Source organism: Dermacentor albipictus, chromosome 10 (assembly GCF_038994185.2).
Source record: "Dermacentor albipictus isolate Rhodes 1998 colony chromosome 10, USDA_Dalb.pri_finalv2, whole genome shotgun sequence".
Lineage (NCBI taxonomy): Eukaryota > Metazoa > Arthropoda > Arachnida > Ixodida > Ixodidae > Dermacentor > Dermacentor albipictus.
The window spans coordinates 83,261,092-83,277,563 of record NC_091830.1 but is presented as its reverse complement, the minus strand read 5'-3'; the positions used below and the strand labels follow the sequence as shown (position 1 = coordinate 83,277,563).

Sequence of the window (16,472 nt, the reverse complement as noted above, 5' to 3'; positions counted from 1 at the left end):
TTGTCGTACCCATTTTTTCAAATGCATTAATAGTCCAGGCTTTTCTGGTCAAGGCTCTTCAATACTACAAAGGTGACACGAACATTGAACATTTTTAAGCAGAATTTTTCAATATGCAATCGCAACCATGTCTGTTTGCTATGCTGTAAACAATGATAGGCAAATGCCATGGCAATTTACACCAGCATATATGGGAAGCTGACTAGAGCGACCTTAGCCATAAGAAATAATATTGTTTATCAAGTCAATGTCTATGAGGTTCATGCTCGTTGAACTATTATTTCTGCAATAGTAACATTGATGTGTCTTCATGGTTTCCTGTCCAGCTTTGGTCATATACAAGTCAAGCCATGTACTCTATAACAAAAAAGCTACATTTTCAAATGCGAAATTATGCTTTTACTACAGTGAACTGTACTTTGACAAGTGACGCGCAGTTCAGCATGTTGCCATGCAGAAGCACATCGTCTCTCGAAAAGTTAAGCGACCTGGAGCAAAGAATTTTACCCTGACTGTGCTTAAGCACTTATTTATAAGAATCTGCAAAACAGCATAATGCACATCTCTACGCAAGGAGGGATGCCAGTTTTACTATTGTATTCGCTGCCACATAAGGGGCACCGCTTCTAAGCACGAATTTCTTTTATATCACAGTATGCATGGAATAAAACACAAACTCCTAAAAAATGTATGGAATACCACTTAAAATAATATGCTGACTATAGAAGTTGCGTGGTAAGAATCCAGCCCTAGTACTGTTTCACTGTAAAGTGTAACAAAATCCCATTTCTCACTACTTTTCCTGGCGATCTAAACTTGGCAATTCCTATATGAACCACAAACAATGTGTTCGATTCGATCACTATAAATTATGGTTTTTTAATTTCCACCAAAATCTCACTTCAGGTTCTGTGCAGTTTGAAACTATTTATTACATCTTTTGTCAGAAAGTGCAATACGACAGGGACCAAGATTAGGAGGACGCATACACAGTGCTATTGCACTGTGTATGTCACTTCTTAATGTTCGTCCCTGTCATATCACACTGCTCTGTGTCTATTATGAATACAAACCAACTAACCCACCAACATGCCCTAGCAAATAAAACAGTGGACCTATTTTAGAACAGAATGGTGCCCTTCAATATCGGTGACTTGAGGCCATGATCGTCCTGTCTATGCTACGTCATTGTTTTGGTAAATACATGTCTTTCAGTTAACACCAACTCGGCGAAGAATAAGTTCTTCAGAAAGTTTGATCTTGTCAGCATTGTTTATTCAACATTACATACACTCAAAATACATATAACAGGTAAAACATTATCTTTTCAGTTTAGGCAAACAAGTAATGTTCCAGAACTTGAACTGTTTTAGACCTTAATGCTACAATGCAATGATAAAAAATACTGTAGAGAAACAAGCTCACTAATCATGTGCTTCGCAGTGGACCAACAGAATAACATGTAAGAGTACCTTAGGTGCATTTAAAGTTGCTGATGTTCATTCACAGAAAGTGCCAATATATTGTTACTGTTGAGAATTGACAAAACATCTTAATCAAAAAAGTAGACGTGTATGCTGAAGTTAACAGCAGAATATAAATTGCTGCAACACTGCATCTGTAGATTTTGGATGCATTGTCAAGAGACACAAAAGAACCAGAGCAGATTTGTTTTCTCGCAATGCACAGTAAAGCAGCAAGTAGCACTTGCAAACCATTGGTCACATTGACAGGCCTGTTATGTTTCCCATGCGCTGAAATGCTTGCAAGCTGAACCTTTACAAGAACTGTAGATTCAGCTTAACATTCAGAGCTTAATACATTGACAAGCCGCTAGACACAACCTGTGGCACTTGCGACATGGATGAGCTACCCCACCCCAGCATTTGCTACCAAACTGCCCTGCCCTCTCCTTACTGCAAAAGACCTTCCTTGCTGGGATACAGAGCTCAATTCTTATGTTAAGTGATTATCCTTCCAAGAGGTACCCTTACCCACCAGAACGCCATATATAACAGCTTGATCCTATACCTGTTGAGTGAAACAATTCACGTAACATGGGCACTTGATCACAAGTTCCATAGGGGTTGCCTTTCATTAATTATTCATTAACATCTTTCTTTTTATCTCTTTCTCCCTCCCACAAAAAGTACACTGTGCAGATAACATAATGTGAGACTAAGAGAACTGGATTAGGCTGCCACACTGCAAAAAGTTCTCATGAAATTCCATTTTGTAAGCTCGTCAGTGCCCACTGAAATAAAATACCATAAAATGAATGCCAAAAATTGTGAGCATGTTCATCATAATTAGCATGTAAACTGCATTGCAGCGGCATATAACAGGCTTGTCACATGAAAACTGCTACCCTATAGGGCAGCAGTTTAAGCCGAAACAGCGGCACCAAGTAACAAATTCATCACAAATGAACTACTGTAGTCCACTAAGTCTAGGAGAACTAAGTAAAGGCCATATATTTAGATCATGTTCTCATGCTTCCCGACTTCAGCATGGATGTTTCACACTTGGAACTGGCACTATCCTCTACCGACAGAACCTACAGTAGCTAAATGTGATTGTTTGTTATTCATATACTTCTCAAACTTGCACCAACAGTACAAGACATGCGACTGAGGAAGAGGCATTGATGGTGCTCATGGCACTGAAACATATCGAGAAGGCCAGCACTTCAGACTGCACTGAAAATCGTGCGAAAATGTCATATGCTAATAGCACAAACTTGTTTGAGCTCCAACTTCATAAGCACAAATGAACTTCATATGCCAGCATTCCAAGAGGCTGTAATGTAATGACTGCACTGAAAGACAAAATTTAGGTGCGCACATAGCACTAAACTGCGAGAGAAAAAAAAAACTTGTTTCAGTTTCCTTGCAGGCTTCCTGAGAACACCAAGCATATGAAGCAAATTAAATTACATTATGGCATTTTACATGCCAAAACCACGATCTGATTATGAGGCACACTATAGTGGGGGACGCCTGAAATTTGGACCACCTTGGGTTCTTTAATGCGCGCCTAAATCTAATAAGTACACGAGTGTTTTCGTACTTTACACCCATCGAAATGCAGCCACCATGGCCGGTATTCGATCCCGTGACCTCGTGCTTAGCTGCCCAACACCACAGCCACTAAGCAATCATGGCAGGTAGCAGATAAAGCAGAATAAAAGCATATATGACTATACTGCCAGGCACTTCATAATACCACTTAGTGAATCACATGGAAATTACAGGACCAAGGAAACAACCATGCTTAAAAAGTTATCCGACAAAAAGTTTTTAGCACTTAAAAAGAAAGTTTTATACAAGTTCAAAACAAAAATCATGGAACATTTAGTGAAGCATTGTCAAATATTAATTACCCACAAAGAACTTTTCCGAGTGCCCTCAGTGCTTCATTTGTTTTCCTCTTTAGCTCCTTTATATTCTAAAGATGCTTTCTCTTAACCCTTTTTGTGCCAAGGACAAGTTTCACTTTCATTTGTCACAGACAAACGAAAAGTGCAATTATTTTGGTATGAACGCAGCACCTCTAGATTGTGCCAGGTTCACAAAAACTATAACGTTAATTTTGGGGGGACATTTGTTGGCGGGAACAAGCAGAAATCTGGTTCCCCTGGATTTCTAATATGGCAGCACAGAGTTGCAAGATACAACAAAGACCTGCACATTTTCAATTGCTGGATTTGTGTTTTTGATGTTTGTTCCATTCAACTAAACAATTAGACCAGGCAAGCTCTAGCATGTCATGTTCGGAGCTTTATCCAAGTAGTGCTGATCATAGCGAGTAATAATGTGAACCTTTGCCAACCTCCGTTGCAAGGATACGGCTCGAAAGAAACACATTGAAGCCTGTGCCTCAGCCATTGCCATTCCTTAATGCCAGTTACCACATGGAGAACAAGCAAAGCACCGTTTGGCTTCCATGCCAAAAAATAAGATGTTTCATATAGTTTTTCTGTGGCCATGCATTGATATACTCAAAAACAGGTAAAAAAATTGACAGTAATTGGCAACAGAAAATAGGAAACGCACTGCTATTTCAAAAATGAAAGCTGTTAACAATGAATGAGTCATTAAAAATATCAAAAATTTGCTGCTTTGCAGAAAAGGAAAAATGACATATAAAAAGCTACGCACTTGCTTTAGCCTAGGAAATTAGTTGCAGGGGGCAAGATCTGAGGAGCAGGGACGTTGTACGGTTGTCATCCCACATTTTGTCAAAAAGTGCCACATGCTGAGTGCTGTGTTGGCAAAGGTACTGCTGTGGTGCGCAAGCCCACTGCACATTCACAGAGTAAGGCATTTACTCCTAACCACATCACATAACTACTTGTAAATAATGTAAATATGCTGGTCGACTACCTGAACTTGTGGTGCAAATTTAAAATTAACAAGCCCTTTTATGTCAAACAATTTCTCAATACAGAAATGAACTAAACGCACAGATGTTATGTCCACCACAGCAAAACTGATGCAGTCAATGGAGGCTTATAAGAAAGCAATGCAGTGATCAGACATAACTTTGCACAAGGTCACTGCTTGCCTATGGAGAGGACAGCGCAGCATGTGTACCTAGTGACGTGCATCGGTGTTAACGTCCCTCTCCCACCTGAGTGAAAAATTCTCGTTCCTTTATGGGCCCTCTCTCATAATACATTCATAACCAAATTCAATCTCTTTCAATTTTGTTTCGCAAGTCACAAATGAATGTTTTTCCTTCATTTGTGAAATTGATATACATACAGGTGTCAGCCACCTCCTCTGGAAGCAATAAATCTAAATTTCTGTCCGGTGACAAGAAGCATTCCTTAATGTGAGGAGGCACTGCAGTTGCATCTGCAATAATTAGTGGCCTGCAGAAGAGAGCACAAATGTCTGCCTCTTTTACAAAGAATATCTTTTCGATGCATTTGTAGCAGCCACTGTTTGTTCTGATGAATCTTGTGTCAGATTTTGTTGCCCTTTGGTAGGCAGTGCTGTGAAATACTTGTTTCTTCATAATGAAACGCTCATACTCCACTGCCCTTGTTATGGATATACCACAAGAATGGTGAAGTTTGTCCTGTTCATTAGCACTGAGAGCTGTAACTTTTCCCTTTCCCAGCAAAGTCAAATTGCAAACATGTAATGCCTTTTTTATGGGTGGGTACCCAATGAACTCATTGCAAAGCTCTCTTTCTTGAATAGATAACAGGGGACTTTCTATCAGCTGATTCAGCTTTTGTGCCATAATGACTCGTTCAGTTATCTGCCGTGGCAGCCCGTTTGCAGCTGACACGAGGCGCACAATGCTTCCATTCCCCCCCTCAAATACAAACGCTGAATGTGCCCAAAGTGGTCCAAGTGAGCGAGCACAGTTTGCCAAGTGTTGTAGGGCATGGACATTGAACGTCATGAATGCTGTGCCGTATAATGTCTTGCAGCGGCAAACGAAATTGCTCAGGAGGGCCTCTGAAAAAGAAAGCATTGCCTTAAGTTGTTGCAAGTGTTTGACAGCACTTCAAAAGAGCATTAAGACTCCAATAATTATTTGTCTAATCTAAGTTCTGTTAACATTAAACAGAATTTGCAATTATGGGTTTTCACATCCACCAGCTGCGCTGTAGGCTATGAGGAATGCCAAATGTAGGGCACTCCAGATTAATCGTGACCATCTAGGGTTCTTTATTAAAGTGAAGTTTCCTTTGCCTCTTCCTTCGACTTTCCCACTGCGCTCTGGCAGACCGTGTCGGGGGGTGGTTCCGAGCGTGTGTATGCATGGAAGTAGCGTGGCAAGAAGAAAAGAGATGTGAGAAACTTCTAGACTACATTGTGTCAAATGTGCACAATGTCCTCTGAAGCTCCCTGGGCGTTGCCAATTTGCCTCTTGACAGCTGTAATTATCCATGACCTCCCGTGCGCTTACTTTTCTACTAAAGTGCAAGTCTGCAGAGGGAAGCTAGATAGAATGAATGAGAGGAGGAGGAGAGGAGGCAGAGAATGGGTAGAACTGACGCAGTCGCGAAATGAGTGATTAACAGCATTGCCACCCTTGGCTCACAGTTCTCATACAAATACAAGGGGGGTGATATAGGGAAAAGGTGACATGAGAAGGCAAGGAAACGCTACTACTATAGACCGTCTTTTTATGGGCGCTGCCATACTGCGTATGCAGTGGCACCATCTATGGACAGTCGGCAAGTTGGCTTGGGCGAGCACTCTGTGTTGTATGCCAAGCGTACAATCGCCGGCAGTTTCTGGTTGTTCTCGTGCTCGCGCTATCTGCTTTGTATGACCTGGCATCTGCTACATGGGAAACAGTTCTGTGAGACGTACTGAAGCAATTGAAGTCAGCGTGGCCGGAGTTTCTGTAGCGCTGAGGCGGACGTAGCACCAAGCATGATGTGTGCGCGTGTTTGAGCCTAATGTCAGCATCGGAGATGAGTTTTGAATTTCTAGAAATTTGTTTCATTAAAGTGACCTTACTGCGGCATTCTCACTGTAATTTTAAGCTATGGTTTGGCAGCAATGCATAGTTTCGAAGCATATGACTACCCCAAAAGCGTGGGTTCTCTTCTGTTATAGAATAAGCTGTGCTGTTTAATTTGACAGGTATTCAAACTGTTATCTGCAGATAGATTTCATGGCTATATACCTCTTTTGTTGGACGAGGCTTCTGCCCACGAATAAACTAGTTCTGGTTAATAATAACAGCATACTGTACAATGTGAATTACACTTTTCAAGTGGTTAAGTGATCATCTGCAGACTGCGTGATTTTCTGAAGCAGTGGTAGATGCTGGGTTATAGATCGCTTTGTTCTATATAACACATGGTCCAAGCATGCGGCATGACCATGCGAGGTTTTATTGTAGCGTTAGAACATTTTCCCTTTTTTTTTCTTGCAAAAGAAGAGAATAAGAGCTCAAATTTTTTTTGTTTTGCTTTTCGTCTCATCCTAGCAACCACCTGTCTTATACAAATTCTGTTCTAAATAATAGTTGCCAGATTCATTTTATTCGATCCGCTTTGGATATTACTGTTTTACAGAGCAAAAACACAATGCCAAACCACAAAGCTTATATGGTCTACGAAGTTTTACGAACTGCAGTGATTTCTGTATTGAGAAAAGCCATCAGCCTCAGACAGCACGCTAGCATAGACACTTCACAGTGATTTCAAGTCTACTAGACTTGAAATAATCCTTCTCATCCGACATCCTTCTTGTGGATTTCAAGTCTACTAAACTTGAAATCCAAGAGAAGGATGCCGGTGACTGACGCTAATATTTCATAACCATTGGCGCTTAGACGGGTCGAAGATGCATTGGGTCAGCCGTACACAAACATGCACTTTTACGTTTTATTCCCCACACCAAGCGATCAGACAGTGAGATGATTCTCTTTGTCGAATGCATATGGATATAATCAAAATAGTTCACAGCACGTACACGCACCGCGGCTGATGATGCACGTCGCTTGTTTGTGCACTCGAGAGAAGTTTCCGCATATTGTAGTTACTGCTGTGCCGAATGGCTACAAAGTGGTTCCTCGACGACCTTGTATGCACTGACATCACATACATTTCACAGAGAACAAGCTAAAACATCCCCAAATGGTTTTGCAGCACGCAATAGCAACACGTACAAGCTGCACCGCGCCGACTCGCACAAGCCAGAGGAGGAAAGGCTCACTGCGCAAACTTTCCTCCTCACCTGATTAAATGGTCCTTAGACACGACAGCGGTTGCAAAGAAACTAGATAAACTTAAGTTCAAGGTACGGTAGGGTGTGCTTCTGCTATATCTGAAAAATAAAATAATCCAAATATGTCTAGCGGACAACTTACGCACGGCGTGCAGAAGCAGAGCCGCATTAACTAAAGCACACCGGAGGGTCTTGGTGACACGACAGAAGTGGCCACACGTCAGATCAACACTTCTGTGCTCGCCGTGGTAGCTTTGCGGCTATGGCATTGCTCGAGGTCATGGATCTGATCCCGATCGCAGCAGCTGCGCTTTGACGGGGGCGAAAGAAAAAAACGCTTGCCCACTTAGATTTAGGGCCACGTTAAAGAACACAGTGTCAAAATTAATCCAGAGTCCGCCACTACAGCCTGCCTCAAAATCTGATTGTGGTTTTGGCACGTACAGCCCTGTAATCCTGAAGTTTAATGCTTCTGCCACGATACAATGTGCCATGTGTGTTATGTGTACGACGTAGACAAACAGCAGTGGAGTACGCAAGGTATTAACATCAACTCCAGACTCTCATGTTGGACTAAAGGTTGAAGTAATTAAGCATTCACCGTAAAGCACCACTAATTATCGTTGATCAAAGGAACCAGCACAGAAAGCTTCGCTTACATTGATTGTCACAATACATGGGATCTGCACAACATCATGCACATGTGCCTAAGCACATAAACACACTATGAAACAGCAGTGCTTCAGAATTCAATGCAGTATTACTAATAACACGGTCAAATGAGAATTACCTGCTCTGTCAATGTCACGGGCGCCCAATTCTTCCTGAAGAAGGATATGGATGCCTTCCGAGAGCCGAGACAGGTGCTTCCAATACTCAGGATGCAGAATACCATCAAGGCAAGGGAGTGCATAAAACAATATCCATTGCCTCCACTCAGATGCCTTCCAGTGGCCACGATCTTTGAGCGGGCGCGGCAGCCTGGTCACGCAGTGTGGGGGCCTTATGGCAAGCAGCCGCGACTCTATCCTCGCAGAAACTGAAGGCGCACCTGCAAACAGCAATAATGTAGAGTTAGTCACCTATAACAAAAAAATAATTACCAAAAACACGTCTCAACAAAACCAAGGAAGTACATTGTGATCTTCATGCTTACAGCTACATTTCCAGATGTGACTCTAAACATCAAGCTTACCTCGAAGATGAATTATGACCCCCTTTTTTAATGTTGCATGTGCATTTGTTACTATAATGCACATCTGAACTTGAATTCACCTCATGTGAATGCATGTCATACGCTATGCAGCCACGAAGTGTGCTCAAGTAAAAAGCAATCGTGTCACAGTTGCAATTGACAGCACCTCAAGTCATGGCATTTACATGACTATGACAATGGTTCATTGCATTGCATTTCAAGCACATCTCACACATGTAAATGGTGGCAGAAATGCGGTTCTGGCACAGAAAAACTAAGTGGGAAAGCTAGCAGAAATCCAACTAGCCCAACATCAAATTCTGTTGTAAATGGTGGTGATAATGCACAAGGAATTGAATGCAGCAGCGACAATGCTCTGCATTGTGAATGGTAGCTGTGACGTTGAAGACAATTTACTCAACTAAGTTCCATTCAAAAGAAGGGTGGCGGACTTGGCTAGTTGGCATTCAAATAATTTTGTTGCAAGAACATATGTGCAATACCAAAAAATATATATATAACACGACAAAGGGACGGACAAAAGACCTAACACGTTTTCGAATGAACACTGAAATGCTCTTGTGATAATCAACATCAACAAGGGCATGCAAAACAAGGAAAAGCGTCGCACTATGTGCACAAATACAGTTTTTTCCTTTGTTAAGTGCAGAGAACAAAATAAATATGGCACTGCCAAACATGTCTCTCTTGTTTTTAGTTAATTTTTCTATGCCTCACAAGGAGCATTTGTACAAATAAAACGACATGTGACTTTCAAATAGCTCTTTGCTATTACATGTACCAGTGAATTTTGCCAATTTAAATATGCTGATATCCAAAGATGTGATCGCATGTGTTAAATCGTTTGTGAAAGTTACCAGGCACATCCTATACTTAGGGCTGCCAGGTAGCCAAAACCCCAATTTCTGTGTGGTTTTATTCTTAAACTAAGACACTCTGCGGATTTCTACTCCCTGCCTCCTTCCAAATTTCACAGAAATATGAAACCTGAAATTAAAAGACCCTGCCTGTAATCAATAAGCAACTAGCTTTATTTAGCCTTTGCTTCAAAAGAATGCCTATTAGGTTTCAATTGAGCGATGACTAGTCATTCGATGCAATGATTCACGGTGATGAAAAAAGCACATGGAACTACATCTAAGAGAACAAATTCTACATTGAAATTGGTGCAGCAAGCTGCAAAAAGTACACATGGTGACATGGTGACACAATGTATATCATGAAAACCATTACGTACCACACGACCTCACAAGTACTACCATCGTCATCATAATCAGCCCACTCTCATGTACATTGGCAGAAGGACAAAGGCCTCTCCCAGCAATATCCAATTACTCTGTCTTATGCAAGCTGATGCCAACTTGTGCCTGCAAATTTTCTCATTTCATCACCCCACCTAATTTTTTTCATTTCTCAATTGCACTTACCCTGGCAGCCATTCCTAATTCTAATGAACCACCACTTAATCTGTTTCTATTCTTTGGTAAATTTCCTTCTTGTGATCAGTGTCCCCTGTCAGTAATTGACCTAGATAAACATACTCCTATAAACACGCTTCTAAACATACAATCTAACACAAAAGTTTACAGAACACTTGATCTGGAAAAATGCTGTACGTCTTCGGAGCCTCGGAGCACAGCCAGTTTTAAGTTCAGGTGTACAGTTAGACGGTGCATGACCTTCACAGGGCCAGGCCTAACCCAACTTCCACTAAACAGGATCAACTTTGGTTCAAACTTCATGTGCACAGCTTGAGAGGACTGAAGCTTGTGCATTTAGAGTTTGAAGGCATGTTTCAACTAATTTTTAACATGATATATTAGTTATACAAACGAAGGTGCTGTGGATATCGCGGTGTCGGTTCGGTGGCTGATCACTTGGGGTTCAGTTGAGCGATCATGGTAAACAATTTTGTCAGTCCCATCGACAAGGACAGTCACGCTATGAGAACTCGTGCCTGTCGGTTGCGTCACTGTTGGCCTATTCTGATAAAATCGCGTCAGCAGCACACTGTGCTGAATAGTTGGCCAATTGTTGGCGTCGCAGTGCCTTGTCAATCTCTTATCGTCCCAGTGTTACCATGCCTTAAACAACATGAAGGCAGGCACCCGCTGCCATCACCAGCAAAAGGGGGCCAATGCTGCAAGAAGACTTTGTCAGCAATGTGACGTTTTTGCAGTGTCTCCCAAGTGTAATGCAAGGGTTTATCAATGAATTTGCTAGCCATCAATGCAGTGTAGCAACTACATGTTTCAAGTTACAATCCGGACGAAGCCCTGGCTGCTATTTCTAAGTGGAGTTACAGTCTTACACCACAGACATTATCAGCACTGCACTGACATAAAGCTACATACCAGTGGAGTTCCAATGCATTACACAGCACGAGTGTCTGCTGCAGTGCACATCTGTGCAGGTCCTTTTTTTTTTCGGGGAACTGTTCCCTGATATCAGGCTGCACAGCTGCTGAAACATGCTTTCCAAATGTTTTGTGATTAATCCGCTAGGGCAGGGCGCATGCACCATCGCACCATGAGAAAGGTGGATTGTTTAAAAGACTTTTACATCATTTTAGAAAACAGCCGCCGTGTCCTTAGGTACCTTCGAGGATATATTCTGCACTTAGCCACAGAAAAGGAGCTCCTAAAAATCACTTTTTTATCCCTTTAAGTGCATGAACAGTACTTCTTTATGATTACATACAGGAGGATGTGCTAGTGTCTGTGACTAACTGGGACCTCAAGTTGTGTTCATAAGAAGCAGTTACTGTTGTTGTAGCCAGCTTTTTGTCTTGTATATTGGACACACAATGCATTTTGATGACTGCTATTCTGCCGTCCTCAATGTAGGCAGTCATGCTACGCTCCAAGCTATGCACCAGAATATCCAAATGACACGTGAATGATCAAACAACACTGAAATAAACTGCATACAGCTTCAAGTTGCTACATTACCAACATAGAAGCGCTGGTTGCTGTTCGTAGAAGTCAGGATCGCCTCAGTCAGTTGTTTAGTGACACCTTGTAGTACACAGTGCATGTACTCAACACTTAGACCGTTCACGAGATCCAAACCTATAAAGAAAGTATGCATTGTGCGAGTCAAGCCAGTTCCTAGCATTGTTAGGTCAAAGTAGCATACTGTGCAAAAAACATGCAAATAAAATTTCAGAATATGAGCTGCAAGTATTGCATTCATCCAACTAACCAACTGCTAGCAGAAGTACAGGCACCTACTTGTTAAAATGGTGAAAGTTGGCCAGGTTGGGTTCGACTCAATGTGAAGCAGCAGCAACTTATGAAAACATTGAAATTTGAGTAATGTTTTTCCAATTCACTGTGAATTGATGCCACATGCGATAATAGCCAGAAAGGGAAGTACTGTTTTCTCCCTCTGTCTTTTGTCATTTTAGCAGCAAAACTTTTCATTTCGCTTTAAAATTTAACAGTAAAAAATATTCTGAAGTTAAGAGCACTGCATAGCGCTCATGCCACTGAGGTGCTGTCTAGCTCAACTGAAATTTTATTTTCCCGGTATACACAACAAACAAACACTTGACTAAAAGCAGCCACAAACAGCTTGACTGGTCCCACAAGGCACTGTTCATAACAGCGCAAGGACACTTCGTACTCCTTGAAGGGCACATAATCAAGAATACTAACAAAATAATGCAACTGAAGACATACTAAACAATGGCAAAAAGAAATGTAAAAAGAAAAATGTCAACACTGTCATAGGACACACCAGTGACAGGATAACTAACATGCATTTAAAAGGGTCTCAACTAGAGCTTGTGGGTATGGCTTCATTACAGGGAAACAGTACCAAAAAATGGACAGCACTTGTCCTGTACGTTGTTCTTGTCTTGTTTCTTCACACTTTTTCCCCGTAATGCAATTTTCACATGACATAACAACACAACAATTGCTTACTAAGAATAAGAGAAACACATTAGACCTTTTTCACCTTGCATACAACCCACACGAACATGTGACTGCACCAGAGGACACACTTTTTATAAAAGTAAACAAACCGACACAAACACCTAATGCAAACATTTGTTACACAATTTCATTTTGCCAAAATTAGGAGCCAATGAGAATTATGCATGTGCCAATGATAGCTCATGTTTAGCGAAATATAGTGCCAACAACATATCCTACTTCTGCTAACTTTTACTTCCTCAGCCTAAACATACATACCATAAAATTACAAGCAAGCACCCCTATCCATGCAAGTGGCCACCTCCACTTTTCCTGCGACTTAACTTGGTACCAACTACCAAGAAATGCCTCCTTCCTCTCTCCACCCTGTTCACTACTTCACGAGGTTCAGGTCCTCCTTTATTAAATGTGATCCTTTTGTGAAATTAAAGAAAACTGTAATTTAATGAGGATGACAAAATGTATTGTTCATCCACATGTCTGCTGCTGCCTGAAGTGGCACCAACTTAGCCACTTTTTGCACAACTTTGCACGGCCTTTTACAGTCATTAGTTATGTCAGAGGCATCAGTTGCAAGATGTCCCGGATCCCGATGTAGATTTGGTGTGCAGTGCCTTGGTAGGTGGTCTGTACTTGACAGCCAGGCAGCATGCACTTCTATACAGTGAGGAAAATTTTTTAATGTTGAGGTTGTCGAGCGGCACCGGCGAACCAGGTGAATTGTGAACTGCTGCTAGTGCTGTACAGTCAGAAGATTGCACGCCCCTACAGCCCGAGTACAAGGAACCCAATTTTTGGATCCAACTCTAACGTTTCAGTCATTTGATGGGTTTGGGAACAATGACGGAAATAAGAAAAGTAAATTCATGTTAACCAAAGCTCTTTAGTAAAGGAAATACTGACAAAGGAAGACATACACCAATCAAGTAAAGCTATTTGTCTTAAGCCGTAAAGCCTTGCTTTAAAGAAAAAGCTTCCGTATGGAAAGCGCAATGTATTTTTTCTTTTTTAAGTTTTACTTGGTCGGTGTATGTCTTTGTCATGTTTCATCCCGAAAAGACGGGCTTTTGCCAAACTCTCGATTGCAAAGGAAAGGCTGTGCTGTCTTTTTTTTTTCATCAGAGGTGTTCCACCGCTTCTTCAAGTTTGGTCGGTGACCAAGCAAATTGAGGGCTATGGTGCAATTTATTATGAATGAGCACAGTAAGTACAATTACGCACTTGTGGTAAAACAGATAAGACAAAATTTTATGGTGAGATTCACTACGACACTGCAGCCACAAAGCATGCCCATAATGGTAGCTCTTGGCAAGCTTAATGGCAACTATGGTAAGAAGCATTTTGCATATGTTGCGTGACAAATTTACCCCTCTACATCAATAATCAGGGAAGCGAGAACAAAAATATTATTCAATTGAAGTGGGGCAGAGCAGAAGCACTGCACTCTCCCAAATACCCACTGAACTGCACCAGCAAAATCCCCAATGGCTTTGCTCTCAGCATTCACCTTAATGTCGCCTTGAACTTAAGTGTGTGAGAGCGCCAAGGATTGCTGTCATCATGGTGCTGACAGGGCCTTGGTAAATGTGCTCTGAATGTGGTGAAATCAGTCTATCTGCTAAAACATAAAATTAGCCACTGCGATCCACTCGCACATCTAGTTTGATGACAGCTCTTTTGACACCATGTCAAGAATGTCATATGCAATACCATGTTCCTTAGACAACACACAAACGAATAGCAAAATTAAGGCTGGGCACTTTTGTTTGCGACAAATCCAGATCTCAGTTCTTGACTGCAATTGATTCTTACAGCCTATGCACAGGAGGCAATCACAATCAAGAAATTAGATGCCGAGTAGACTCAATTGCAATAAGAAATGGTCCGTGCAGCACCGTACCAGTTAAGCAATCAGTTAACAATTATAAGCAAATTGACAGGACAACAATTAGCTTTTGCTACCTTTCAAGTTCATCAATGCTGATGGTCCTTTCACGCCATTGATGACATCTTTGTAATCAAGTGCCATCTTCATATCTCTCCTGACGAGGTCCGAAGTCCGTGCCTCAACTGGCTCATCTGTGACGTATCTCATGCTCCCTAAAGAAAATAAGAAATGTGAAAATTGTATAAAACACCGCAAAGAGTGCATCTCTTCCAACACGCAGAACTCCTTTTTGCACATAGTTGGTTCTAGAGAAGAGTGCAAGAAAGTGGCATATACTACTCACCTTCCACATGCTCGCCTCTTATAAGGCACCAGGGGCATCCAAAGTAGCCGTTGAAAGGCACCATGTTTAGCACAGCTGCCCTTGCAGGCGCATCCACAGAACAACACAGCACGAAAGGCCTAGACGTATGGACCCTGTTCTGGTAAGTCCATGTCACTGGTTCTGTGCTGTTCACTTCTTGCACAAACTTGTCAAGGAAGAGTTGCATGTTTGGATGCGACTTACCAAACCAAAGTCCTGCAAGTACCGGGTGCTTGAACCGCAAGTGTGGTGGCAGTTCATTAACAATGAACTGAATAGGCCACACAGATGTTTTTGACGACTTGAAGACTGGGCTGCCATCAGTGTTTATGGTCAGCGTCAAGTCATCATCTGCAAGGCTTCTTGCCTTCTTCAGTTTAGCATAGCACCGAGCATGTGTGATATCACTTATTTTTGATGCCGGCAGTCGTGCTTTTACCAAACTCGACTCTAACTCAGATTTAGTTTTTTCTATCAAAAAGCTTAGCTGTTTGTGGAAGTCAAGGATGATAAAAAATGAGCCTTGCTCTTTTAGGGCCTGAAGTCTTTCAGTATGCTGGCAAATTTCGCACTGTGCCATTTTACCTTGTGGAGTCATTACTGCGCTGCATGTTTCGCATACATAATAGTACCGTAGCACTTCTTCTGCTTCATTGCTCCAAAGCTTGCGAAACATGTATTCGCTGCGCGGCAATACACTGGCACCAAAGAGAAAGTTAATAAGCTTTGAAAGATCACCTAGTGCCGTCCAAGTGAGACCGTGGGCAATAGCGTATGCCATAACTGCTGCAATTGCGCCAGCTTTCGTGACTTGTGAGCCTGGCAGGGTTTCCTCGCTAAAGGCCGAAAACTGGCGATTGTCTCCGCTCTCAGACTGTGCCTACTCAAAGCCGTCGCTCTCCTCACTACTATCTTCAGAGCTCCCTTGCTCGTCGTCACTTCGTGTGTGCGTGCTACTGGAAGCAGAACTGCACGGAACTGTACCCGCACTGCCATTGGCACCGTCGTTATCGTCGTCGTCGTCGCTGTGTGCGAAACACGATGCGCTGGTTTCTGCCGAAGCCGGAGAGTCGTCTCCGTTGCAGCGACTTGTGCTCGCGACATTTGACGCTGCTGCGGCGTGGTCCTTTAGTCGCTTGTAAAGACTTGACACAGGCACCTGGAAGAACTTGTCACGATCCAGGCACTCCTTGCGCCGCTTCGAAGGGCGGGATGCCGACATATTTCCACGCTGCTGCACCGACTGAGCGAGCCTAAATAGGCGTACGATTATTGACGACGGTTAGCCGGGTCAATTGGCCGGGTTAGCCACACTAAACGTAGTGGATTGATGAATGGATGAATGTGCGTATGGATG

General features: G+C 42.2%; 2 protein-coding genes across 5 annotated transcripts in view; both read right to left on the bottom strand.

Moving 5' to 3' along the window:
* LOC139050526 (uncharacterized) overlaps positions 1–16,472 on the bottom strand; it is a 265,834-nt gene that overhangs the window by 97,146 nt on the left and 152,216 nt on the right. The gene's annotated exons all lie outside the window — the stretch shown is intronic.
* LOC139050806 (uncharacterized) lies at positions 2,599–16,337 on the bottom strand. Its single transcript, XM_070527568.1, has 7 exons — positions 16,000–16,337; positions 15,095–15,951; positions 14,826–14,963; positions 11,874–11,993; positions 8,497–8,757; positions 5,064–5,474; positions 2,599–2,699 (listed from the first exon to the last, which is right to left on the bottom strand). Exons 1-7 carry the CDS (start codon positions 16,335–16,337, stop codon positions 2,599–2,601), a joined length of 2,226 nt encoding a protein of 741 aa, XP_070383669.1.

Excerpts from the sequence above, each read along its gene's own strand:
- LOC139050806 (XM_070527568.1), bottom strand. The coding sequence starts at position 16,337 with ATGTCGGCATCCCGCCCTTCGAAGCGGCGCAAGGAGTGCCTGGATCGT. Across the intron at positions 11,994-14,825 it reads AGCATTGATGAACTTGAAAG|GTTTGGATCTCGTGAACGGT; the intron begins GTAGCAAAAGCT and ends CTTTCTTTATAG. Across the intron at positions 5,475-8,496 it reads CCGTGACATTGACAGAGCAG|AGGCCCTCCTGAGCAATTTC; the intron begins GTAATTCTCATT and ends TTTCTTTTTCAG.